General features: G+C 47.9%; 1 protein-coding gene and 1 long non-coding RNA gene across 2 annotated transcripts in view; one reads left to right on the forward strand and one right to left on the reverse strand.

Moving 5' to 3' along the window:
* LOC135448520 (uncharacterized) lies at positions 1-27,758 on the forward strand. The gene is made up of 3 exons (XR_010440482.1): positions 1-139; positions 19,617-19,702; positions 27,355-27,758. It is a non-coding gene; the product is annotated as an uncharacterized LOC135448520 (long non-coding RNA).
* The window catches only part of HRAS (HRas proto-oncogene, GTPase), a 39,732-nt gene continuing 11,940 nt past the window's right edge, over positions 150-27,941 (reverse strand). Inside the window, exons 2-6 of the mRNA XM_064714607.1 lie at positions 10,467-10,620; positions 5,683-5,861; positions 3,319-3,478; positions 2,485-2,609; positions 150-441 (exon numbers count right to left, since the gene is read on the reverse strand). Coding sequence (XP_064570677.1) covers positions 2,490-2,609; positions 3,319-3,478; positions 5,683-5,861; positions 10,467-10,577 — 570 coding nt within the window. The 5' untranslated portion in view covers positions 10,578-10,620 and the 3' untranslated portion in view covers positions 150-441; positions 2,485-2,489. The remainder of the gene's footprint in view (positions 442-2,484; positions 2,610-3,318; positions 3,479-5,682; positions 5,862-10,466; positions 10,621-27,941) is intronic.

Genomic DNA, 27,941 nt, shown 5'->3' on the forward strand with positions numbered 1-27,941 from the left:
TGATCACCTCCATGATCTACAGCATGACCTTGGTCTGTGGAGAGAAAATGTCAGCACCCTTTCCTCCCCACCATCCCACCAGCGATCCCTCCAGAGCACCAGCAGCAGCAGCCTCTGGAAGGAGGACACAGCCATCAAGGTGATTTGTTGAGACGATCAAATAATAATTTACTGTGATTCAATCTGTGGCTTTGTACAGTTGCTGGGGTGGGAGGAGGCCAAAGGATGAGGGGATGGGGATAAAAAAAAAAAAGTTGTTTGCCACAGGCTTGGGTGAAGTGCGAGATAGTCCTTGGAGGGCCTCATGCTCCCCCTGTCCTCTTCGTCCTGCTCCTCTCCCCCCCAGTACTCCTCCTCTGAATCCGTTTGCTGCTTCCTTTGCTTCACCTCTTTCCTTGCACACTGCACAGTGGGAACCTCGCCAAGACACGGTCCAGACAGCTGAAACAGAAGAGGACACTCATGAGCACTCATTCCCCATCAGAACAAGCAGGGCTGTTCCCAGTACTCTCCCCTCACATTTGGGGATGACCCTGCTCGTGTCCACAGAGCAAAAAGGCTACACAGGTCTTAGAGGTCTGGGTCTGTCTTAGCAAAGCATCTGTACATGTGCTGAAGGGAACAGGTCTTGGAGTCGATGGAGTGATGGGTGAGCTTTGGGCACCTCACCAGAGCTTCTGCCTCTTTCTGAACCTCCTTGTGGGAAGGGGCACTGTTTGGCAAGATCTTTCCACCTCCTCCAGCGATGATGGGAACCACAAAATGAGTCCAGGGCACATGCAGCCAAATTTTGTTGGCCGCAACACCCACCCTTCTTCTCCCCAAATCCCAGCATGTCTTTGCCTCACTTCTCCTTTTGTGCCTTGATGTTCCTCCCTCTCTGCTCTTGGGCACTGCAGCTAGATTAAGCTGGGATGTCTGGTTTCCAGTTTCTGCCTGAGCAGAAAAAGACACAGGCAACTTGCAGGCCATGTTCTCTTAACTGAGAGGAGTGTTTCCAAGTGACCCTTTCCCAGCCCTTCTTGCCCAAGCTGGTGCTGCTACTGGGCTGTGCCAAGGATTGGGCTCCTGGCAGTCGCTGTAAGGAGCAGCAGTGCCTGCCAAGCCCATGCTGTCAGCTGTGAGCCAGAGCAGGAAACAAGCCTTGAGCTCATATCCCCATCCGGAGGAAACGCTCCTGAACATCTGGAGGACACAAACATCTGGAAAATCTCCCTTAGCAGTGATAAGTGTGCTGGGCACAGCATTCAGCTCGGCCCCCAGCCGACCTCACACGCCTCGGCTGGGAGGGAGGGGTGGGGCTCTGGGGTGGATGTTTGCTCATAGGAAGCAAACGTTGCCAGCACTGTTTTGTTAGGTTTTTTTCCTTGGGAGTGGGGGGCAGGAGGAAGAGCTCTGCTGTGCTCATGGCTTCTAGCTCAAAAAGCATCACAGGAAACCTGCTGTTCATCTCCACCTTCAGGAGACCCACTTAACGCCATCTCTAGATACAGTGCACTTCTCTTTAGGACTCCAGCAGTTATTTATAGGGGTAAAGGGCCAGTCCAGGTGCTTGAGAGAATCCCCAAAAGACATGAAGGGCAATGTTCATGCATGCATTTGTCCCAGATGTCCTTAGATATTGATCGCCTTGGTGGACTCATCCCTAGTTGCCCCTCTCTAACCTTCTGCCATGAAGGTTACACAGACAGATGTTCCCAGGCCTTTCACTTAAAGCCAGCCAGTACATGCAGGGACAATAATAGGAACTCTCCCTGACTGCTATCCAGCAATGTTTTAAATAAACTCATAATTAAAAAAAAAAAAAAGAGGAAAGAAAACAGGCAAGTGAACATAAACAATCTGAAAAATACTGTTTCTGGCTCCAGCACACACAATTTATAAAAGCAAACAGCCCCCTTATGGCTAATTCTCAACATTGCATCAGCTCCAAATAGCCCAGGGGATTTATCTAATGGGGAAAACTCTTCTGAAGAGCACAGGACTTTTCACAGCGAGACAGGTCTGCTCTAAAGCTTTAGGATGAGGCAATTTATGTGAGTGCATTAGGAGGCAATGCACCCAGCCAGCTCTTCATCTGAACCCTTCTAGAGTCAGTCTAGTGAGCATGCAGTGATCTGTACACCTTCAACACCAGCTTAACTCCTCTTTCAGAACAGCAGCATGGGAAAAAGCTTTCCTGGGGAAAGCACAACAAATTATTATTTTTTAAAATACTCAGTTGTATAGAATTTTGTTGCACAAAATGAGGGGGAGAAATAAACAACCCTTTCCTGCCACATACTTCCTCAGGGAAGTGGGAATTTTGACTTATCTACGTTTTCACAGAAAAACGCTCTATCAATCTGAAAGGTGTTTCATTAAACAATTCCTGCTGCTGAAACTGATCCTGTTGCACTTGTTTGGCTAGTGCATCTGCACCCACCTCCTGCCCCACTTCCAACATTTCCCCACTGCACCTCATGTGCTGCTTCCAGCACTTACCATAGTCACGATACCACACATTTACAGTTCATGCAGCCGGGGCCGCTCTCGTCCGGGGGATTCAGCTTGCGCAGCTTGTGCTGCCGGATCTCCCGCACCAAGGTGTAGAAGGCATCCTCAACGCCCTGGGGAAAAAGCAGGGCTTGAAGCAGCTGCCCCCTCTGAGGAGGGACAGTGGAGAGAGGAGAGGGCTCTGCTCCGCAGCAAGGTGTCCCTAACACTGTCCAGGAGTGAAGACTGCAGAGGTAAAGGTACAGAACCAAGCTGGGAAGACTAACAAGGACCTGAGTGTGGCCCTCAAACAGAGAGCAAAATTGAATGAGCAACTGTCAGGATAAGGATCTCTGAAGTCCCTGAGATTTATCAGCTCTCAGCAGTCTGAATGAGGTCTACCACCCAAGAGAAAAGCCATCACTAGGCCATTGAAGGTGTCTGTTCCATTTCCACTTCTGTGCTCTGGGAGCTCCACATGGTCCTTTCAGCACTGGTATATTTTGCCAAAATAGACCATGGATGAGGTTAACCAAATGACCTGAGCTTAGCTGACTTGCAGTGACTATGGAGGTTATTCCAGAGCCTTGGAGAAAGCCCTGAGAAGGCATCTTCTCTTCACTGCTGCCACAGCACGATGATGCACTTCTCGTGATGGGAGGCTCAAGCCTGGACTGGGAGGGAACATCCTGAGGGAGGGAGCATTTAGCCTTGAGGAAGCAACTAAGCCCAGCCCTCACACCCATCTGTCTGCAAGGTGGTGCCTGCCCATTCCTCCCCCTCCAGGGCAGCAGTGGAGGAAAAAAGAGAAAAAGAGCCTTTTGTTTTAAAGTCTCCTCCTACCTGTCTAGTTTTGGCAGACGTTTCTATGTAGGGGATCCCGTAGCTCCGGGCCAGGTCCTGCGCTTGCCGGGTCTCCACTGTCCGCGCAGGGAGGTCACATTTATTCCCCACCAGCACCATGGGGACATCATCTGAGTCTTTCACCCTCTTGATCTGCTCCCTGCAGAAGGAGGTGGTGTGAAGAAGTGAAGGAGCAGATCCAGAACACTCCCTGCCAGTTTCTTTGTTAGGATTTGACAGCTACCCCCGCTCCTGTTGAATGCCTTGTGTTGAGCTTTCAGGAAAATGTAAATAACTATGGCACACAAATGAGTAAATTGCAAAACAGGGCACCTCTGGAAATGAAATACTTCTGCTTGCAGCTATTTACAAAACAACTTGAATTATGACAGTCTATATTAAGACATGAGCTTAAGATAGTTTAAGTTAAATAAAAATTAATTCTCAAGCAGTTACCTGTGCTATTTCCACCATTTTATATCAAGTAATCCCCCCAAAATGGGGGAAAAAATAAAAAATCACCTGCAACCAGAATTTGCTGAGCTGATAAAGCAGCTTTTGGCAGCTGTAACCTTTTGTGCAGATGCACAGGCAGTATTTGCTCCCTTTCAGTTTAGTTCAGGTCACTCAAAGTTGAGAAACCAACTGGGAACTAAAAAAGCTGTAATGCTCACTTCTTCATTCCAACATTGGATCTAAAACTAGGTGGGCGAGGATGAGATCTATCACTCCTAAAAATCTTGAAGGCCATTATGACCACAAAAAATCCATTCAATTCCCTTCTGATAGATAATAACTTCCTTTGCTTAATAAATCATTTAACTTCAGATGCAAAACAGCTTTTTTTATTTTCGCTCATGGGTCCAGAACATTTAATATGGTTTTAATTTAACAAATAAAAGATTTAAAATGCCAATTTCTGTATTTTAATTGAATGCAAATCTCCATCCAAAGGCAGCTGGACATTCATGCGCAGAAGAATCAATCATCTTTTTCTAATGTAGTAGAACATAGAAATGAAGTCTGACTATGTGCATGATATGCCATAAAGCCATTAAAATGTTCTGTGTAACATCCTGATCAGCAAATGCAAGTACTAAATTTAGTGCACAGGCTACACTTAGCTGAAAAGAGATACCTCCAAATGGTTACTAACCAGGGAGAGTGAGCATTTCTCTGGGGAATATTCTTTTAAAAGTACAAACACAAAGAGCACAGGCTAAAGGAGATGAAAGCTAGTGATTTACATCATGATGGCTTGAAATCAAGCCATCCTGCAAGCAATTCACAGGCACCAGCCCCAGCACAAGGATGAATGCTGCTCAATCCCTCAGGTGCTTTAGGAAAATCCCTTCCTTTGTCCTTTGGTTCAGCTGAAAGAGGCCAAATTAGTTCACCTGTGCAGCTATAACACTGAACAGCCGTTTGGGTGAGACTGAAACATGTCAGCAGCTCCAAGCAGCACTTCTAACTACGGAGCAAGGAAGGGATGTGCCTGTCCTCGAAACAACAGGACTACTGGGACCCTGGTTTATGATGAGGGACAGGGATACACTGCCCTTGTGGGCAGTGACAGAGCAGGGACAGGCAGAGCCATCTCCTGCAAGTGCCTGCCATCGCAGCCAAGGCTCAGAAAAAGGCACGAGCAGAGTCCCTCCCTAAAGTAGCATCGGGGTAAATAGGGAAGATTCCTGCTGTGTTTACATCACCCCCTTGACTCTTCAGCTCTGCAGGGATGATATCAACAGAGAGGAGAATTGGGATGGTACTGGGACGGTGTGCCTGCTTTATCACCACTTCCCCATACATCTGCTTGGGCAAATCACCTCACTGGAGCCCTGACTCCCCTTCTGCTCCATCTTTGCCCTGCTTGAAACCAAGCTCCAGTGGGGCAGGAATCTCTCCCCACATGTGTGAAGCTGGAAGATCACAGCCTGGTCGTGCCAGTGGACAGCAGGGCAAGCAGCTCTCCCTGTCCTTTCCAGCCTCCCCTCCCAGCTCTGGGGCCAGCAGAAATCGCAAAGATCGATTGCACTAACAAAGCAATTCCACTAATTAGGGAAGGAAGGGAGGGGGGTCATACAGGATCAGCTCTCTCTTTAGTCACCATAAACACTTAAACATTACATTACCAGGTCCCCAAAGGCCACAAGCAATCCCTCTGGAAGGGTTTTATTGGAGTCACTGACATTAGCCGTCTGCGCTGTCTCTTCCCTGGGGAATGGCCACTTGAGCTAATTGTCTTTGCTGGCAGTCTGTGCTTCCACTATGGGGCCTGATCTAAAAGGGTGGGCAGGAGAGTGCAGCAGCAAGGCCTCTCCTTTGCACAGGGCAAGAGGGAAAGGCCCTTCCCAGGATACTGACCTATACTGGTGAATATCTTCAAAGGACTTGGTGTTGTTGATGGCGAAGACACACAGGAATCCTTCCCCCGTTCTCATGTACTGGTCTCTCATGGCACTGTACTCCTCCTGCCCTGCAGTGTCCAAGATGTCTAACAAACAGGTCTCTCCATCGATGACTACTTGCTTTCTGTAGGAATCCTGCAGGCCAGGAGAGGCAAAGGAAGGAAGGAGGATGCATTAAGGGAGGGCTTGGATCTGGCTAAACAAAGGGATGCAACGAGTGCATCCCTAGGAAGATGCCATGTCATGCTCTGCCTGTGTTCAGCTTCCATTAGAGACAACTCAGTCTCAAAAATGGGAGGGAAAGGAAAAATAATAATAATAATAAAAAATAAAAAATAAAAAAAAAAAAAAAAAAAAAAAAAAAACAAAGGAAAAAGGGAGCAACTAAGCAGGTTTCTCCTTGTCTGTCAGAACCACAGAGAAGACAGCTCCCAGCATGCTCTCCCCATTCCCAGCCTTGCCGCTGGCAGACCAGGTGCAGCTTTGTTTCTATTATACCACATAGCCCTCAACAAGTATTTCCTAAGATTGTTTAGTCTCAGCTCCAATGCCTTCTGCTGGATGAGGAAGGACACTCAGGAAAGGAGTTCTGGCCAGCCAGGACTTCCAGTCACTATCTGTGATCTGCAGGCCTGGAAGGTGTTTAAGATAATCTGGAAATCCAGTGCCTCCAATGCATCTCAAATCAGGCACCAGAGGCAATACTGCCATCAGTAAGATTTCAGACTGGGTTTGATGGTAAACCTCTTCTTTAAACATGAGAAAAAAATAAAATAAAATCACACCATGAACAGGGTGTTTCCCAAAACCTGTCTGTGCCCAGAGGGCTCCATGAGAGGTAAGAAGTATACAGGCAGGTCCTTTGAAGTTGGGGGTTTTCCCTGCAGCAAAGGCAATCACAACTTGTCATAGATGTGAGAAGGTCTGGAAATCACCCAGAGCACCCCTCCAGAGGTTTCATTTTCACAGCAGGCTCCTCAAAGCACAGCTCCTCCCCACTATGCTTCTTCCTGAGCTCAGTCTCATCAGCAGCGATGCTGTGGGGCAGCGCTGCACAGAGGACATCCCTTATCCCTCTCCAGTAGCCATCCCCTGTGGACAGTGCAGCATCCTCAGCTGTCAGCAAGAGAAGGAAGCCAAAATGAAAGGTATGAAAAAGGTACAAGTCAGCAGTACAACCACACAGTGCTTTGCAGCCACTCGCAGAGGCCACGGCTGCAGTTTAAATTAATTCAGATGTCGGCTGCTCTTCCAACGACCACAACAATGTTATCAGATGAGCTTTGCAGGTCTGCAGACAAACAGCTGACGCAGCAAAGGGCACCAACAGGACCGGCAGCAGCACAGAAAGGGATATAGGGCCAACATGGCCTCCATCCTTTGGTTCATTACAACAACGTCATTTGCTGGGGCTAATTAAAGTCTTTCCTCACCTTGCAGAGAGGGCTGTGAAATCAGAGATGAGATCTGCTCTGCCATGACCTTCTCAGCTGTGCCTTCCCAAAAAGTGGACTGCTGACCCATCCAGAATAAGCATGGAATGAAAGGCTGGCTTTCAGCCAACTGCTCTGAAGGCAACTGGCAGGTTGCCCTGCAGGAATGTGCTCCCATTTCTAATCAATAATGTATCTGGAGCCTCCTCTGTGCAAGGGGACCCGAGTGCCTTCTCTGCCCCACAAAGCATCCTCCCACCTCTGCACCTTGGCTTGGGACAGAGGACCACCCTCTCAGCATGCTCGTTCACAGTGAACTGGCAAGTCCCTAGTTCCAGGATGCTTCACCAGCACCCAGGCATGCCGACACAGAAGAGATCCTACACCTCAGCTCAGATCATCAACAGGATACCCATAAGGCCAGCCAGCTGGCTTACAAGGCAGAGACATAAAACAATCTTGCAGAGGATGCTTTGCAAAGGAAGGGGACAAGCTCTTGCCATCAATTCTTTGTGTACAGCTTCATTAGATCTCCCCCTCCCCAGGAAGCTCAGGATGGCAGCTCAGCTGTCCCTGCCACACGACCAGGTGACATGGCTGCCACTAGCCCACAGCAGCACCCTGCAGCCTCAGCCCTTCTCTGCAGCCCTGCATGTCCCACCCCACCCTGAGCAGGGGGGAATGCAGCCAGATCCAGCTGTGAAGTGCCAGGCAGCAGAAACAACATCTGTTTGGGGTTCAGACTCAAGATCCCAGGCGGATGCCGGGAGCATCCCAGCTGTGCTGGAGGACCAGGCCAAGAGGCCCATTTGCTAAGCACTACAGTCAGGACATGACCAGAGGTTTGGGCAGCCCATTACTAGCTAGCTGCTAAGAGCTGGAAGATGAACCAAAGAATTGCTCAACAGAGTGAAACTCTCTATTCCATCCCTGCTTATTCACCATGGGACAATGCCAGTGGCATACCTTTCTTTGCTGCCTCGGCCCTCCTGTTCCCAAAACAAAGGTCCTAAGGCTCCTTGGCAGCCCAAGAGCTGGCCTGTGAGAGTGTGCTGTAGCGGGGTGGACAGCGTGGAGTTACAGAGTCAAACATTTGCACTGGTGAATCAGGAGGGTAGGAGGGGAGCAAACCCCCAGTCAGGGCCTCTACCCCAGACAGGGGACAAACCTGCACACCTCCTGCTCTGGGGAACATCACAGTGCACCCCAATCTGCTTGCACCCCCCTTAGCAGCACAGCCTGTGCTCAATCCATGTGGGCAGCGGGCAACGCCTTTGCTCCATGCACGTATCATCTTTCCCCCCCCTTTTTTTCCTGCTCTTTTCAGCACTGCTGTGCTGCTTGTTAGCTGTCTGAACAGTCATAGTCAGCTCCTGGGCATGATCCAAAGCAGCTTAGTCACAGGAAGGTGGTTTGTTGGTCACATTTGGATGGCTGGCAGGTAGCTCTCGGTCTCTTAAATCCCCATAAAATGAAGCATAATTAAAAGGAATCACCCTGAAATGAATCAGGAGTTGGCCGGGGTAGCAGGGAAAGCAGGGTACAACCAAGGGAGCAGCAAAGGCATCAGGGCTGGTGGTACCCACAGGTGGAAAAGTACCAGGGGTGAGAGGGCTGAAGAGCAGCTTGTGGCAGCTTTTGGAAGAGGAGAAGAACAGAATGGGGCTGGAGTGAACAGTGGAGGAGAGAGCAGGCGTCTCCCAGAGCACTGCAGAAGTGCGTAGGGTGAAGAGGGTGTGCTGGGAAATGCCATGCAGGGTTTACATTCCCTGCTGCCTGTTTACATGGAGAAAATTCCCTGCAGGGTACACACAGGGATCAGGCAGCTGGAGACAAAAACCACAGGATGCCAAAACCCAACACATCACTGGGTAGGAGTTGCCTCTGCTCACCTAAGGTCCAAGAGAGGATGCATCCTTGCAGATGTCTCCCCAGGGAGGGTGCTCTCCATGAACACTCTTTTAGCAAAAACAGCCTGGAATGGGTTTCTGAGAAAAGTATGCAATACTACTGGGGACAGCCACATGAGGGGAGAGGAGCTGGGGACAAAGGCAATTGCATCCATAATCAAGGAGACTCAGGAGCCCTAAATTAAATTCTAGTCTCTGCCATGGATGTTTTAGGTGACCTTGGCCAAATGATGTAATAGCACGTGCTTTTTAAGTGCTTTCTCTCCTTCCCATCTGTAGGACTGTAAGATTATTTCTGCCTTTCTACCAAGCCTTGTCTTGCCTTGTTTATGTAAGTTGTAAGCTCTTCAGGGTGGGGACTAAACAAAAAACACCTACCAGAATAGATTTCTCATCCCAGCTGGGGCCTTTAGCCATTATGATAATAATAACTGCAGAAACCACAGCTGCATTTATACACATCTGGTAGAGAATCCTTTAGGACTGCAGACAGGGAGGCTGTTGTCCAAGAGAGAGAGAGAGCTGCAATTTGCCTTCCCAGGGTGGACTTTACTCCTTGTGCAGCGCAGTGGCTACTGCCTACGTCTCACCCAACAAAGGTGTAAGTCACGCAGAGGCTAATTAGCACATCACTAACTATGGTGAAAGCAGATGGAGAATGGGATATATCTTTGAAAAATAAAGAAAATAATAATATCACAATGGATATTGAACACTGAATCCCCCCCTGCCCCCATATAGCCTGTGAGGACCATAGGGTCCCTGCCTGCATCTTCAGGCAGGGTGCTGAGCTAAACAGGTCAGTGCTGCCATCCACACCGACTGAGACACACACATCAGCCTTTAACTCCTTGTGAAGAAGCAGAGGCAGCACTCTGGGAGCCACAGTTCAGCTGCTCAGCACGCCTTGCTCAAACTGCAAGACATACATAATACAACCAAGCTCTGATAAAACCCATTTCATCAATAAAGCTCAAAACATCCTGCAGAAAAAGTCAATACATTTACTCTGATTTCACGGGAGGAGAAATGGAAGCACAGGCACAAAATGGCTCTTCAATTCTAAACCTTTAATCCCTCCCTACATTGTCATCTCATCAGAAAGGAAGACTTTTGTGCTGCCTCGCAGCCCCTGCCCTGCTCTGCCTGTCTCTGCTGCCTCCCATGTCACCTCTCTTCAGCAGACACCACTACCCTTCTGCAGGAGATGTTAAGTCAGTCTCTGCGACCTCTGAACACACACATAGTGACTCAGAATAGCTCTGCAAAGCAGAGGAACATCCCTGCTCAAGTTCAGACTTGAGACCAAACTGAGCATGCTCCGGGTTGAAGACAAGGTGGAGAAAAGCAAGTGGAAAACATGCAGACAGACAGACCCCATGCCCAGAGCCACTTACCTCTATCGTGGGGTCATACTCATCAACAAAATGGTTCTGAATGAGCTGTATCGTCAAAGCACTCTTCCCAACACCACCTGCTCCCACCACCACCAGCTTGTATTCGGTCATCTTCCAGCTGACCCCAGCTCAGCACTTCCAGGAGCACCACCACCTGCAAGGACAAACATGGTCACTGTGCTAAGAGAGGTTACTTTAAAATGGGCAAAATAATACATCAAACCAAATGCAAAAACTCTGTTCATCCTGTGGTCTGTTGCAATCCTTCAGCCTGACCATCTGGATGCAAACTTCACAGATTCCTTGAGTAAACTTCAAGAGGTAGGAGAGCATTACTGATGAGAAAACAAGAGGTACAGGCTGTGTACATCAACCCCTAAAGTAACCAGTTTAAGAAGTCTGGTTTTACCTTATCTCAAACTGATGACCTGAAATCTTTAGATAGATTTGAAACCCTTGGCCAACGAGGTTGGAATGTCAATTCCCACAAGAGCGGGGGAAAAGGTCCAGCCCTGCCCAAACATGCTGTTACCTCCATGTCTTCACCCTCATTGCTGTGTCAAACCTCAAACCACACAGTAGGGTTGAGATGGTGGCACATCCACACCCTCTGCCTGTCCTCCTGCTAACAGTCCTACTATTGTGACAGGAAGGACTGCAGAAGGGGCATCCCTGCTCCCTGAGCTCAATCTGGCACATCCAACAAGCGGGAAGAGATGCTGTCACAAAAGGTGCTGAGTGACAACGATGGTTAGGGTGAGGATGAGCAAACCACACTTCTGCAGTGCTGTGTGCCTCCCATGGCCCTTCAGCAGCAGAAGATTCACATCCCCCCAGCTCCTCCCTTAAATTTCTGCTCCAAGTCTGCTGAGAAAGAGGAACTAACTCAGGAAGATTACAAAACCCAAAGGTTTAAATAGAAATCCACCCTCATTGGACTGCAGCCCCTGCCCACTGAAAGTCACTCCAGGGTCAGATACTCGTTCTCAGCCACCATCTGCAAGCTCAGGGGAAGCCACCCAAAATGCAGCAGGTAGCAGGAAGACAAGCTCACAGTTCCCCTTGTCAGACACCCTTCAGTGCTCACAGGAAGTAGAACCCTCTCCTCCCACCTCAGAGAGTTAAATCACTCCACCCTCCTCCCCAGGCTTGTCAGCCCTGCTCCTAAACTCTGGAAGCTGCTACAAACTGTGCCAGCAAAGGCTGCTCTAGACCCAGACCACAGCTGATGCATTTGCTAACACAGCAAAGATCTAATGGCAAAGAAGCCAGAACTTCTGCCTTCAATCCTCACTTGACTGTAACCCTAAACCACCCAGACAGTTCCATCTCCCTCTGGAGCAGGGAGCAATCAGACACAACCACCTCTTGCCAAAGCCCTTTCTTGAGCTGCTGTCTTGACAGCAGAAAGGGGAACAAAGCTCAAGCCCTTCTCAGCATCCAGAATCCTACAGAAGGGCAAATGAGGGGGTACAGAAGAGCAGCCAGGTGACAAATATGATGCCAAGCAAGACCTCTGGTTTGCTGTGCTGAAGAAGCAGGTAAACACCTGGAAAAGTGTGGATGGAAAAGTGGTGATGATGGGGGGAAATGAAGTGCAAATAATGTCATACCCTAGGTGCCTTCCTGAGAGTGACCCTGCTTCCTCTGAAAGTCCAATGTGCCTCTGTTCTGGCAGCCAGGGAAGAGTTGGAGATCAAAAGCAAGGCTACAGGAGAGAATCTGTGTGATCTCACTAATTGACTGTGCACACACATTGCTCTGCTCCGTTAATGCGCGCCCTCCTGTACATGGCGTTCTCACATGCACTGCTTCTCAGGGACAAGAGAGATCCCCACCCCAGGCCTCTCACCTCTCTGGGAAGAAACAGGGTGAAAAGGGGACTGAGGAGCAAATGTGGACTGACCATCTCCACCAGCACAGCTGCTGGGGAGGGAATCAGCAAACAGCTTCACAGCTGAACACAGAAGGGTCCTGGGGGTCTGAAGAAACACTGCTCCCACCTTTCATTACAGAGCAAGGAGATCTCCATCCCCCAGCAAAACACATGGACTTTGCTCTGCATCTGAAGATGAAGCAGGTGCCATGAAGATGCTCAAGGAAAACGGCCCAACTGCCCAGGCACAACTGCAGGACTTGCTGAGACAGTGAGAAAAGCTTTGACTCCCCAGGGGAGGAGAAGACCTAAGTTCTCTAGGAGGGGGTTCTCCCTCAAGACCACCCCAGTGGAAGGCACTGCCTACTCCTCTGGAAGGCTCCCACAGCCATAGCAGCTTTATGGTGCACACAGCAGCAGGAGGTGGGGGACAAGGTGGTCACCCAAATTAGCTTGAGTGTCTACCCCTGGTCTCGACCCCGGCTGAGGTCCATTGCACAGCAGACGGGCAGCCACACACCAGCAAGCCCTGCACATCACCACCTTAGCACAGAGTTTTAAGGTCTGGCTTCTCCACAGAAACACAAACACACATCTTCTTTTTCCCTGCCTCTTGGGTCATGGGGGACATGAAGGGGGCGAAGAAGCCATTGCCACTCCCCACTTGTGGCCCACACATGGACAGTTTATTGCAAGAGCTCTGCAATGCTGGTGTTTGCTCTCTGACATCATCCCTCAAAGGTGCTGTCACCTCAGCTAACTCTCCACTGCTCTGCCATCCTCGCCCCTGCAGTGGCAGGAGAGATTCTGCGGCTCGCAAAGGAGGGCAGGTCCAGCCTAGCTGCTCCACACCATTGCTGTAAAACATGTCCTAATGCAGAGTGAGAGCATGGGGAATGATGGACAGCTCTGGGCATGAGAGCTGCCCCAGTTAATGTGGGCTAAAATCAATGCTCAGGGGAGCTTGCTTCCTTTCCCCACTGCAAGCTCCTCAAGTGCAGACCCAACAGCACACCAGGCCATGGGCAAATTCCATGGAAAGAAGCAGCCTAGCCAAAGGCTGCAGGGAAAGCAGAGATTTCAGTATGGCAGATCTGCCACAGAGCTGGGCAGCTGGTTCTATCCTTAAGCTTACCAACACCATCTCATAACTCCCCCATCACACTTTTTACTCCTGAACATGGGAAGAGCAAGGCTGCTCTTCGATGCACCCATAGTGCCAATACAGGGGTGGCTGTTCCTCAGTGCCACAAAAACATCATCATCACCACCACCACTATAAGGGCTGGTTCAAGGAAAACCATCCCAAAAGCAACGTTTCTGGCTTCCTATAACACAGATGCAGGGAAGAGAGAGTGGGGTTCCTGTCAGAGAGACGGTAACAGACACCCCAGTTTTCATGCTGGTGACACACCGGATGGAGGTTCACAGCCTGTTGGTGGTTGTGAAAGCTTCTCCTGATGCGAGGATTTCCAGTTTCTATTGCTCAGCAGCCAACACAGAGCCCACACACAGCTGACCACAAAATAACAAAGTGAAACACAAAAGCCTCCCAGTCCCACACAGAGCAGGAACAATGCTTCTTCCATCTTCTGCAAGCTCTTCAAGATCTGAAAGTCTGATCCAGGTCACCATCTAGTGTTTCCCTATCCAAATTTATCACCTCTGCAGCACTCCACTACTACACCCCCCAAAAGCCACACACAGGGCTTTCAAGCAACAGCTGAGAGACAGCAAGGAGGAGAGCAGTTCCAGGAGCACCGTCTGGAAAGAGGAGGGCTGGGATCCGCGTGCCAAGCCAAGAGCCCCAGCGTGGAGCTGGAGCTGCTGCATTTCCTGACCTCGTGGATTTGCTCCTGTAGCGAGAGGGCTCCTGGCTCCCGTTCAAAGCTGTCTAGGAAAGCCTCGCCGAGTGCTTCCGCCTGGCAGCAGCAGCTGCTCCCAGCCCAGTAGCCAGAGCCACACAGCTCCAGCAAACAGGAGCCATCTGCCAGCCTCGAGCAGGAAGAGCAAGCACCCAGCCCCAGTGGACACCAACATCCTACCTTTGTCTCACAGGGAGGGGATGGAGGCATGGGTGAGGGCAGAGGGCACAGCACCTCCCCTGCCTGCACATGCTGGGTGGCAGCATGGAGGTCCTGCCTGCAGAAACGAGGACCAAGATGCTTGGCAGAAGCTGTCACAGGGCTAAGACCTAAAGTAGGTCTGAGCATAAAGGCTACAGCTGCTATCCAGAGATCCAGCTGTGTCCTGCAACAAACAACCTGACCTTCTTCATGAGGCAAGGAACTCAAGGGGCTCAGCACCATCAGTACGTCCCATCTCACCATGGGAGTTCCCACAAGAGCTCAGGCATCAAGCAGCAGGGATACACAGTGGGTTGCCAACACATTCACCACAAGGGAGCCTCTGACATCCTTCCAAACAGAATAACTAACTGAAAGAGCTTTGTCTGTGTTTCTTCCCATCACTTTGTTCCCCTCCCAGGACAGACACCAAGCCAACTGAACAAGTCAAGAGACAGATTTTTGCACAACGCTGCTGTAGTAAGGCCAGCCATGCCACAAGTTTTACAGCTGTTCATTATTGAGCATTCACCATCACTGCACCTGCCCACTGGGAATTTCTGCATTTTAAGGCATCAGAAGTCAATTTCAACTCTGGAAATCTCTTTGGGCTCATGTTAGACCAGGCACCCTTTCCTCCAAAGCCCTGTCAAGAGGAGCCATATGACCACAAATGCCGCTGTGTTTGCTTCTATTTCCCTTCAGCACAGACGCCCTGCAGGCACAAATGGTCTGCAGTCCTCTAGGAGAAAAACACTCATGCCAGTCTTCTACCAGCAGTCATCCACACCCACACATCAGGAATCCTACTCGGTGATCTCTGAGCATTGATAAACAAACCTTGTTGGCTTAGCCCAGTGACTGTCCAGTCTCCTCCATTTGCTCATGCACAAGACTGTCATCAACATCACAAAGCACAGCCTGTGGAGGGACTGAAGGAGCCTCTCCAGTGGTGTGAAATGCCACCTTTTGTTTCCACTCAAGGATCAAAATGCTGATGTTCTCTGTGGCCTGTCCAGCCCAAAGAGATTAGGGAGCTGAGGCTGGCAAGCCGATGCTCTGTTATGAAGCCTATCCAATGCTTCATTTTAATTTACTTTTTGCTTTTTAAATCAACAAGTGAGCTACAAATCTAACCAATTGTGCCTGTTGTTGGCTTGCTTGTATACCTGCAAACTCAGACAGTGCACCTCACAGATGAAAACAGAGAAGGGGATGCCAAAGAGAATAAAAGTTGCAAATACTGGCCCTGCTTTGGAGAGATGACTTGGAGATAATAAATGTCTTCTATTAGGGGAAAAAAAGAAAAAAAGCCAAAAATGAGCAGAATGCCTTCTTCCATCCTCTGCAAGCTCTTCAAGATTTGTGCCTGTCCCAGGGGACAGAGCACAAAAATACTGCTGCAGAGGAAAGGAAGAAAAGGGGTAAGGAATGACATAATGTAGGAGGCTCAAAATACAGATGCACATTCAAGGAAAAACCTGTGAGGAAGAACAGCAGAAAGCTGCAGGCAGCTCTGAGGGATAGGCAGGTCTGGAAGGGAGGGATTGCTCTCCACAGCAGCCATAAACACCTCCCAGCAGCAATGTGCAAGCCTCAGCTTTGCACAGAGCCTTGAACAGGCATGGACTGGTCACTGCACCAGGCCCAGCCCTCACAGTTTCATCAAAGCACCTCTGGCAACACAACCCCTCTGCCAGAGACTACCCAACCACAAAAGGCTTGGGAAAATATGGAAGGGCAAAGGAAAACAAGACAGTATCATCCTCTCCAAAGCCGCTACCTGTTCTCTGCTCCCTGGTTCCTGCTTCAGCTGTCAGACCTTTAAGGAAAAGACAAAGCTGTGCAATCACCTGCTTTTGGCAGTAAGAGAGTGCAACTACACTGTTCTTGCTTTCCCTCTCAAAAAGGAAATATTCTTTAAAAAGTTCTTTGTTGGCAGCTTATTCCAAGAAAAACAACTGGTAGGTAGCTATAACTACCCAAAATAGCAAACAACCTAAATCAGTCAGTAACACAATAAACCCAGAGAACAAACCAGCTACACAAGAGCTTTCCTCTGGATGAAGAAATTGCTCATGCACCCTACTCTCCACACCCAATACAGGCCACCAGAATTACTGTTTTCCAAAGAAAGATGATCAGGCCCTTTAACTCAGAAACTTGTAAGTCAGGACTGCTCATGGTCATGTCTCCAGCATCATGAATGGGGCACAAGGAGCAGCATGGTCAGGAAACTCTGGAAGGTGCTGGGATATGCTTGAGAATCATGGTGGGACCTTCACCTCCCACCACCACCACTACTCTATTTGTCTCCCTGATACCGAGTTACTCATCCCACCACAGTCTCTGCAGAAGAACCAACCTTCCAAGCTAACTTCCACAGAGGGAAATCACAGCTCTGTGGGTTAACTGCTGCCCACAGAAAGGGTGAAAGAGACATGCAAGCAAATTATACCTCCCACACCACTGCTGAACACAGACCCTTAAAAAAAAAAAAATCACATGCAGATGGGAGAGACCACCTGTGGTAGCACCCAAGTCACAATTCTCTGCATCTGGCAGGGCCTGTGATGTGAAAAAAACTGAAGTCAGTTTTTAAATTACATTTGTGATTTATGACCCAACACTTCAGTGCTCTTTGAGACTCTACATGAGCAAGAGTAACCTGCATAAGGAAAGAGACTGGAGTTGTGTCTGCAAGTTGGTAAAGATGGATAACAAAGGCATGAAGTGCAGGACAGGACAATGTGAGACACTTAAAAATCCTGGACTCCTATCTTGCAGTCAGGACTCAGGGCCTAGAGTTGAACATACCAACATGTGTGGGAAGCAGTGTGAAGGAGGAAAAGCTCTCACTGTGGAGATGCAGAAGGCTGCAAACTGCCAGGACTCCACTTTCATCTCCTCTCCAGCCTCCCAGGGCTGAGCAGGTGGTAGAGGCAGACACTTCCCTGCCTGGGTTGGCAACCCTCCACCTCACCCTAGAAAAGAGGCTTCTCTCAGGCCTCCCAGCCTTTTTCAGAAAAACCAACGGTACTCTGTACAACAGAGCTCAAGAGAAGAGGCAACTTTTAACTTTCCTTTACATTAAAATCCCACCTACAGGCACTAATTGGATGCATGAAAGGCAGTGTGGTGTATCTTGAGTGTATAAAAAGATAGACAGGTACCCAGGAAACTTTAAAGCAAGACCCACATTATAGATGACAGTACATGTTAAGTGTTAAAACACGTGGTACACAACCATGAATCCAGGCTCTGAACAATCTCTTGGCTTGCCAGTCTCAGTACCAAATTGTATTGATTTTCCCACAAGATATAAGGTGCAATGAAGTAGAAACTTGGAGCAGATGAGTATGCAGCGTCAATGTAAGTGGATCTCTGTAATTACAGCTAATAGAGAATATCAGGCTTTGGGGAAAACACTGCCCAGTAATGGTGTGGAATTACAAGAGATGCTGTCTTCAGGCTGGTTTCCTAAGGTACCTGGTATGTCCTGCCTGGTCCTCCTGGTGATGAAAGGAGCAGCTGCTGGGGAAAGGTCCAGCCTCTCCTGTGCCCATGTCCTGTCATCATGCTAGGGCAGGTTGCAGGTTGTGCTGGCACTGCTGCAACAGCACAAGAAGGGACAGATTCAGATCTCACTACTGAGCTGCCAGTGATGGAGCACCCAGTGCTAGAGCTGGAGGCGGCCATGCATGAACAGAAACACCATCCTACTCACTGCAGAGACAGGCAAGGGGATGCAAACAAGCCAAGGGACTGGCCCAAAGCCATCAATGGTGGTAAAGCTGGGAACTAAATTCAGGCAATGTGATTTCCCATGTGGGGTTTTCACCTGAGACAAAAAAAAAAAAAAAACAAAACAAAACAAAACAAAACAAAAAAAAAAATCCCAGAAGTTTTGGATGGGAAAGCTGTTGGTCTCCTGCTGAGTCTTTGTGTTGGGCTGTCAGAGCTGGCAGCTCATCCCCAACTCAGCTTCCCAAGGCAGAGCCAATTGGGGAGGCAGGGTACATCAAGTGGGAAAGCACAGAATACTGTAAGAGAGGCCCTGCTCTCCAGTTATCCTGATGAAATCACAATTAGGTCATGGGCACAAGCAGCCAGCAGAGTGGCTGATGCTCTGATGCACAGATCAGCACCCAGAGATGCAGGTAGGGCTGAGAGCAGAGGGGCAGGCTCTGCTGTTTTCCTCACCTGAAGCCCAGCTACAAGCAAGGGGGAAGTCACTGGTATAAGGTGGCCACCTACATCACTTAAGAACAGGGCCTCCCAACCCGAGCACCACTAAGGCACAGCAAAAAAAGTACCCTAGAGTCAAGAAATACACTCTCCCTATGAGCTTTCTGTTCTCCTTCCCTTCCCTATCCTTCCTTATTCCTCCCAACAACTGTTGACAGAGAAAAATTAGGAAACCAGTTCCAGGAAATGCATACCAGCCCTTTTCACTGAGAAGAATTTGCAATGGAAATAGGTATGGTTGTTCAACTTCCTGCTGGCTTTAAATCCTAACACATGTATTTTACCAGCAAACACATGGATAAGAAAACAGGGTAGTTGCATCTGGGAAGTTTCAAGAAATCTTTTGATAATGCTTTTAGGTGATTGGTTTTTTGTTGGTTTTTTAGCATTTAATGGTTGAGAGATTTTTTGAAAGGTCAGTTTTTGGAGCAAAATAGGATTTAAAAGAGTTTGAATTGGTGAACTCTAGTCTCCAGGAATGGAATGGTTCACACAGCACATGTCCTGTTGCACTACAGCTCCTTCAGCAGAAAGTTCCAGATAGCCAGTGGCATTGGGTTTGGGTGATAAAAGGTGGAAGATGTTGGCCAGCAGCATAAAAGCGGACAAATGAGTATCCTGAGACAGTAGGAGCCCAGTCTGCTCCTGCCCATGTGGCACTCACTCTCTGGATGGCTAATGAGCTTTCAGAGAGAAATAGGGTCTTCTCTTCTGGGAATGGTTCAAGTCCCCCCTAGAAGAAGGACTACAGAGCAGGAATGAGAGGGATCCCAAGTCCTGGCTGCTTGCACTCAGGCAGATCTCGGGACACACTTTGGTTAGTACCCAAGTTGGCTTCCCCAGCTTCCCTGGACAGCACTTAGGATCTTGTACTGAAAGAGCCAGCCCCCATCCATCCTCTCTCACATGTGGTATTTCACAGGCTGCTAATCAGATCTTACAAAATTTTATCTCTTCCAGGGAAAGGTGGTACAGCACTTTTCTTCCTCCTCATTTTTCAAGATAGAGGGTGAAGCAGCACAGGTGCAACAGCATCTTCTCCACAGGTGAGTTATAGGTGAGTCCACCTTGGGATGAGGGACCAAAACTGAGTTTCCTTCTCGCCCTTCCAATCCCAATGGGACACCAATAAAAGCTCATTCAAAAACAGAGCTCAAAGGAACAGCCAAGACCAGATACTTCCAGAGTGCCTTTTTATTACGAGGCCTTTTTAATTTACATGCTCAAACATAACAATCATCCTCCCATGTTCAGTCCTTGCAGGGCCTTTGCAGGTACACACCTTGATTTACTAGCAGAGCAGGGATGGAGGAGAAGGCACCACAACAAAAAGCAAACCTGCAGGGCTTGCTTTAGCACATCTGGGAGAAGCAGCTGAGGAAAATACACGAGAAAAGCAAGAGAGGGGGTATCTTAGGGAGCCAAAGAAAAGGTGGAAGCAGAAAGAGGAGATAAAATGAAGCAAGGAGGCACCAGCTACTGGGACCCTGTCCCTGCTCTCCTTCTCACCAAGATACATTATTAGCAGGGTGACACAACATAGCAAACATGAATATGCATCAGTCATTATGCAGCAGATATTCAGGGGCATGCTACTGATTTATGGACCTGGCAGCTGCAGCATCAGCGAGCTGCAGCCTAGAGGGATGGGGACAGTGAGCACTGCTGGCAGAGAGGTCCACAGAAGACCTCCAAACCCAGCCCTTCAACAGCCATGAATGAATTCATCACAACCAAGTCTGTAGCCATGCAGAACCAACCAATGCATTGTGTGTACAATGCTGGGAAACCATCACACAGCCTGACTGAAACAGAAACATCCAAAGGTTACAGTGCAAGATTTTAGTTTGGATCAGCAGAACTTTATTAAGTTGGGGTCCTGAATTACCCAAACCTCACTTCACTGCTTATAGTAAATCTCAGCCACATCAGATTTGTTGATGTGATGCTCATGTCCCCTCCCTCTGCACAAGTCTGGATTTAAAAAAAAAATCCAAGCAGTGTTGCTGTGGGGGAGTTAGGTGCATCACTGTCAATCACAGACCTGCTACGAAAAAGACTGAAGATGTGAGGATTGCAGTTCTCCACACTGAAAATGAAGCCATTTCCCTTTTGGCTCTGGAGCAACAAAGGGATACTGTCCAAGAACTCATCCTTCCTGTCTTGCAAGCATCACAGAATGGACACAGGAGACATGCTCCTTCAACTCTGAGTGGCCTCCAAACAGGTTCATATATCCCAACCCTCAGCAACACATGACTGGCACAGCAGATAAAGGAACAAGGAACTCCACCCTGCAATGAAGAATTCACAACAATTAAGTGACTTCCTGACAGTCACAGAGGAAACTCATGGTAAAGCTGGGGATTTCTGTTCTCCCACATTTAAGCTTTTGTTGTAAAACACGTGCTCATCAGTGGCTGTGGTTGAGCGTGCAGGGCACAGGAGCACAAAGCCTTCTCCACCACCTTCGTCGCAGCGTCCAGCATCTGCTGGCAGACCTGCACAATCAGCAAAAGCCAGGGGGGGTTTCCTTCCAGAGCTTCCTTGGGAGTCCAGAGCAACAACGACAAGCAGGATTTGGGTGGGCTCACAGCCAGCATCTGCAGGCCAAGTAAAGCTGAAAAGAAACCACAGAAATGCAAGACACCAAGCCTGTGTCAGATGTGGTTCCTCAACACTGGAGTTCAACAAGCTGATTCACAAATAAGAAAGTCCTTGAGAGCAGAAGAGTGCTTGAAGTCCCTCTGATCATGCCTAAAAGTTAGAGGTACCTACATCTTTGTAGAAACCCTCAACTCCAGTCCCTCGGACAACCCTGGTACAGGCAATGTGTAGATCCAGATCTGGCTTTGGTAGTGCATTTGACATGGCCATAAAACTGCAAAGGCCCTGCCCAACTGAGGTGTTCCTCTACACAGATCAATAACTGATGGAGCAAAGAGCAGCACTGGCCTCAAGTTGTCACTTGCAACAGGCACAACAGAGCGGGCAAACACTCCAGTCACACGAACCAGACTGGCTTGATTGAAAGAGGTACAGATACGAAGCAAACCATGCCCTGAGCTTCAGGGATGACATCTTGCTGTGGAAAAGAGTGCCAGAAAGTCCATGAAGTGAATAGAAAGAGAGATGCAAGGGAGCCTGGACACAATCCCCTATATGCAATCAGAAAGAAGAAAACCTTTAAGTCTTTAGACCAAGAATGTCTTCAGTAGGAGATGTTGGCCAGAGACCAACACCTGCATGCAATTGGTACTACCCTGGCAAGCACCTGGTGACCAGACACAGCTGACACTTGTAACATCCTGTCCTTATCACCAGATTTATCCTGAGAGCACAGAAAGAGACCATGCAAAGCACAACCCAAAACATCTGAAACATGAGCTGCAGGAGTCACAGCTTGGGAAAAGTAAAACAGGGCAATGTGATCCTGCAGGTGCCCTTCTAAGCTGAAGCATCCTTTTGTCAGGCATGACAACGCAGTCTCCATCACAGATCAACATCTGCATGGTAAAGTCCTCAGGCAAATCCCATGCAGCAGCAGGAAAAGCTCCTGCACATTTGAACAAAAGCCAACCAAAAAAAACCAACCCAAAAAAACCCCACCTTAACCAAACAAACCCCCCTCCCCCAAAAAAACCCCAGAAAACAAATAAACAAAACCCCCAAACCAAACAAAGAAAAAAGGGACTTGTGGACTTTGTATTGCACTGTAATTTCTGTAATGTAACTTCATTAGGACAGTGTAAGCGATGGTTGGGCATCAATTAGATCACTGGGAATTCTCCACTGCCCAAAACTTTCTTCTACTCTTTTCAGTGGAAACCATCTCTGGTCCCAGAGCAGGGTCTCATCCTGCCAGATTATCTAAAAAGCAAAAAAAGGAGGCCCCTACGCCAGTTTTCTCTTTGGAAAATGTCTAGCTCTGGTTATCCCTGCTGTCCATACAACACTCAAATCTTTATCTTCTTAAACCACTGATTTCCCTAACACCTTTCAGAAATGAGATACCAAAACCATAAACATCACTTGTTTTTACATGCATATATATGGCTTCCCATCTTCTTTCCTGGTCCAGCCATCTCCCCCCAGACTCTCATGATTTTCTGGTGCTGCTGCTCAAGCACAGCTCTGCAACACCCAGGAAGCACACATTGCAGAGACATTTAGAAACACAGCAGCATTCATTTATGAGGCTCGTATAAACAGTTCTGTATTTGACCTGAAAAAAATAAGCACAGAAGGCAAACTCAGAACTTCAAAGACAACTTCTCCTGACAGCCCTAAGCCATTATCTGCGTGTAGTATGGACAAGGTGCAAGTGTTTATAGCTTCCCAAAGGAAGGGAGAGGACAGCCCAAGCAAAGGAGTAAGAACCAGACAAGTGAGTCCCACAACTGAGATCTCACCTTGAAGGTTCATTCTAAGGAAAGGGCAAAAAGTAGAGTCCTTGCACGGATGCCACTAAAGCCGAGACAATCGACACTGGTTGAGGATCTCACTTGGTCTATTTTAATTTTCAACCTTAGCCCATTTGGAGCACTTATCCCTCCCTGCATCTTGAGATAGCAGCAAGGCAGACTGACATTACCTTTGAAAGCACAAATATGCCTTTGTTCAGCCAGGGAGGCACACAGAGTGCCTACAGAGCAACTATAAAACTCAGCCATCATAAAGCAGAAGAAGAAAGGAGGTGGCAGAGTTGTTTCCTCCTTCCTGGCAATCTGGCTGCCATGAGGAATTGCATATGGTGCTGGCACAGGGAACTTGCTCCCGGGATCAGCAACTGAGTGCTTTCCCAGGACCCTCTGCTAAGAGGCTTTCCCATACCACTGGCTCCTAAGCATACGCAGAGGCTCCCTAAGGAGTTTCTGCAACAGGGTGACAAAAATAAGTCTGCAGTGTCTGGGCTCATCCAGCCTTGTGTGGGTACAGGCATCTGTTAGACAATGCCTGGGGACCACAGCACAGGAACTCCAGCAGTGAAAATCACATTGACTCACAGTTCTTTGGCTGAACATATAATAAATAAATAAACCAAAATCAGAACCTCCTTTCAGCCCACTGGGAAAAATCCAAGCATCTGCCTTCAATTCCCCAGCGCATAACAATACAACTTTATTATTACAAGCAAAATTATTATATTTTCTGTATGCTGTTCTCTATGCTGTGTGTGTGAAGATCTGTTACATGGCCTACATCACTCTGCAAATCCCTGACTGCTGGGAGTATTTCATGCTATGACCCTTTGCCATCAGCCCCCAGCAAATGTGTCCTGACCTTTTATTCAGCTGGTCATCTGTGACCTCACAAGCACCAGCAAAGACACAACAACTGAAGCTCTGATACTTAAGCCATGGTCTCTGGACGGGGGGTTGAAAACTGGACTGAAAAGCTGATGCAACTACCTCTTGGGCTACAGCAAATACCACTAAAAGCAGCTCCAGGTAGGGCTGGGAGGACATAGAGATGGGATGTGCACCAAGAGACCTAAGTTTGCTCATACTGGTGGCTGCATCATCCCTTTTCACACCCTCAGGCTTTTTTTGGTCTGCTACTATAAATACAGACTGGAGGAGCTAAGAAGGCACTGTTCAAGTAGTGGGAGCCTGGTCTTATGCGTGATCTGAGGTTCCTCTCCAATTTTGCTTGCCCACGCCCACAAAATTTGCCCTTTGCTGACCATTCAATATTGCAAGAGTGTTTGAGTAATGCTTAATGTCACAAGGCTGCTAGAGTTTTATTTCTTTTCCCAGTGGTTTGGAAAAAGCAAGAAATGGACAGGTGATGTGAACTGGCACTGCCAAAGATGATCCAGTCCAATAAGATCATGTGAACTTCCTGGCTCTTGTCATGACCCCATCTGTCTTGTGGGCTTTGAGCTGGATTAAAGAATTGCACACAAGCTAAGAAAATGATCCCCCTGAGGAAACAGTCATTTGGAACAACTACAGAAAATCTTCACTTTTGGACAAGAATCACTTTCAGAGTTCTGGTGGTTTGGGCTTTGGCTTTTTTTCCTTAAGGGAGGAGAGAACCACAACGGTATCTGCAGTAAGAGGCTCTGCTCTGTGGATCCATATTTCTTCAGATCCTTGGTATGACAAAATTCTCTTTCCTTAGAAGAAGAACTTCAGAGCTTAAACTTGAACTCTGAATTTTACACTCTTGCCAATATTGTGAGATCTCAAACATGATCATGTACCTTCAAAGGAGCCTGGCAGAGACAAGCCACCAGTTAGATTTTGAACAGGGGTGATGTGCTTATAAAGCTCCCTCTTCACTCAAAGGTAGTGGAGCTCACCATGTGTTGTTTTTCAGGGCTCCTAAGTAACACACAGCAGTCTCTCACTCTTGTACTTCATTCACACCTAGCTAGAAATAAACTGCTGCTTGGTTTCTCCCTTAAAATCCTCTTATTTTCAGAAAGCAACACCCTGAGGACCATGTGTGTCCCTGCAATGAACCTTCGAGGCCACAGCATGGTGTAGGATACAGTTCCTACAAAGCTTTCATTGTTCCCACACAGGAACTTCAACTGAAAAAATAAAATAAATTAATTCATCAAGCGTTTGCAAAAAGCTTGTTCTAAGAATGGAAAAATCCCACAGAAAACCTCCATCTCACAGGCCAAACCAGCCAACTTCAACCTGAAGCACCACTCAAGCAAAAAGACAAGCTGCAGTGTTTTGTAATGTGAGCATATTAACACAAGATAAAAATTCCTATTCCAACTGCAAAGAAAAAATAGATCTCAGAAGACTGAAAGTTTGTCAGCTTAGCCTCACAATCCATCCTTTAAAACAGTAGAGCTTGTCTTGCTCCTAATCAACTCCCTCCATCAAAGGCTGATTAGGCTCTAGGATTTACCATTATTGCCTTTCACCTGTAGACTGAAGATTAGGACAGAGAGGTTGAAGACCTGCATTGAAGGAAAATATATTGTAGGTTAATATTTCTTGCCCAAATGGAGAGCTTCCATAAAGAAACTGTTCCAAGTGGTGGCTGCCATTCCACAGGCTTCATTTTCCCTCACGTCCTCAGTTTTCATCAAACTCAGGACATACTATGTCAACTCCAACGGGAAATCTGAATTAAGCTGACAGTCAAAACCCTGAGCAGATATAAAAGTTTCTGTAGTTGCCCTTTTTTTCCTCCCTTTAAGTGGCTGCATGGTCACAAGACAACACCAGTGTGACTGGCCAAGGTCATTGTGAAACACAGCCAATGGCCCTGGCTGAGTTTTATATGGTGACCACTCCTCCATACCACTTTAAGCTAGCGTTTTATTCTTTATTCTACAGCCTCAAAAGGAATTGTTACTTTTGCAGAGCACAAAACGAATGCAAGTTCAGAGAGTATTCTGAAAACCACAATGAACACAGATTTCATGAAGTTCACTCAAAGGTTTTCCACTGTACCTAAACATGAAGTGTGCTCTCTAGGTCTAAACTAGATATCTTCTTTTAAACCCATGGAGGCAATTTGCCCTCTCAAGTAGCCACTTTTCATCCAGTAGCTCAGCAGAGAATACACAAGATATCTCCATGAGCTGTGTGGGTGCCTCACAGAGCCGTGACAAGCACACTTCATACAGCCCTCTTAAGATAAGGCTGCCATAGCTAAACGAGGCAGAGAAAAGGTATTTACTTGAAGCAAGTTCTCATTCCTTTGACAACATCCCATGGTGTGAACTTTGCTGCTCTTGCATGGTCTGGAGCAAGGCAAGGACTCGCCTCTCCCAGCCGCCACCAAATGAGTGTGGGAATGCAGTGGGAAAGAAGGATCCTGCCAGTGGGCTGGGCTGGCATCCCCTGCAGGCAGAGCAGGCTGGCAGGCTGGGCACCCACAGCACCACGTGTTGTCTGTGCCCAGCTTGCAGCAGCTGCAGCGCCAGCGGACAAAAGCTCCCACAACCTCTCCAAAGCTGAATTTGCAGCAACACGTCGCTCCTTAAGGAAAAAACCACAACATGCTCTTTTCAAAGTAGCCAGCTGGTGAAGAACAACAACACAGAGAGAGGAAAAAAAAAAACACAAACCACTTAGCACCACTTCCCTTTATTTCTCTCACACAGAGTTGAGAAGCTTATATTAATTGCAAAGCATGAGAATCTGAACAAACACCCTCCTTGGGCAACCAGGGCCAACCCCAGGAAAATATTTGCATCTATGGGATGTGCAAGTTTTGCAACCAGCAAAATATCAAGACAGATAAGGCAGGGACCTTTTGTAAGGATGTACAGAAACTTCCAACTCCATATTGCTGACTTAGGCTAAGACAAGCTACTTTAGTTTTCTCTCCCTTGCTCTAGCCTTCACAGGGGAAATACCAGCCAATTTCACATCACAGTCTGAAGCCACTAGACAGTATTTGCAGAGCTGAATCAGAAACCAAAGCAGCCTTTGGTGGACTACCAGAGGGAAATGGGTTTCCTGAGATGGGAGTTCTCTTCCCACCCTAAAAGTAAAATCTTAAGGAAGTTCGTGGTGCAATAAGGTTTGGTCTACCATGGACACAAAAGGCAATTTGATAGTATTACACAATTTCTCATGCCCACAGCTTGATATTGCCTTGTTTGCCTAGATTTAATTACATATGTATGTTATTAGGGAGTCAGGAAAATTAGTTAGAAGGTCATATAGTTACAAAACCTTTGTGAAAGGGATGGACGAATCCTGGTTTCTCCCACCAGCTTTCGAAGACTTGCACGTGCACCTGTTCAACCAGGAGAGCAAACAGCTGAGTGACACTGCTGCAAATCTTCCAGAGACCTATAAAACATCTCCTGTTGACAAGGCAACCAGCATGCTGTCAGTGGCAAAAATTACCAAGTAAAAAGTTGTGTTTTGTCACGGTGCGTCCAGCCAGCAGCAGGATGCTGCCAGCAGAAGGCCGGCCCTAAGCACGTACCCAGGAACGCACAGGAGATGCAGGAGCCGATGCTGTGCCAGGTGCCTCCCTGTTGGGACACTCTTCAAACACTGCTGGCTGTTTACTGTACCAAAGGGCAGAGGGAAAGGACAGCAAGGAAAGTATCAGAGAAAAAACATATGGTAACTGCAAGCCCTGATATGCCTTACTGAATTAAAAATCTCCTGTGAGTTTTCATACTTGCACCCTCTGTTTCCTAGAAGCATGAGATGAAAAGTACAAAAGTTTGTGGTGGACACGTGTAGCCAGGAAAGACAGCAGGGAGAGATCAAATGCATTGTTAAGTGAGGAAAATACACCATATAATGGAAATTGAGGGTTTTTTTGCCTTTTTCTGTAGCACAGTAT

Source organism: Zonotrichia leucophrys, chromosome 5, assembly GCF_028769735.1.
Source record: "Zonotrichia leucophrys gambelii isolate GWCS_2022_RI chromosome 5, RI_Zleu_2.0, whole genome shotgun sequence".
Taxonomy (NCBI): Eukaryota; Metazoa; Chordata; class Aves; order Passeriformes; family Passerellidae; genus Zonotrichia; species Zonotrichia leucophrys.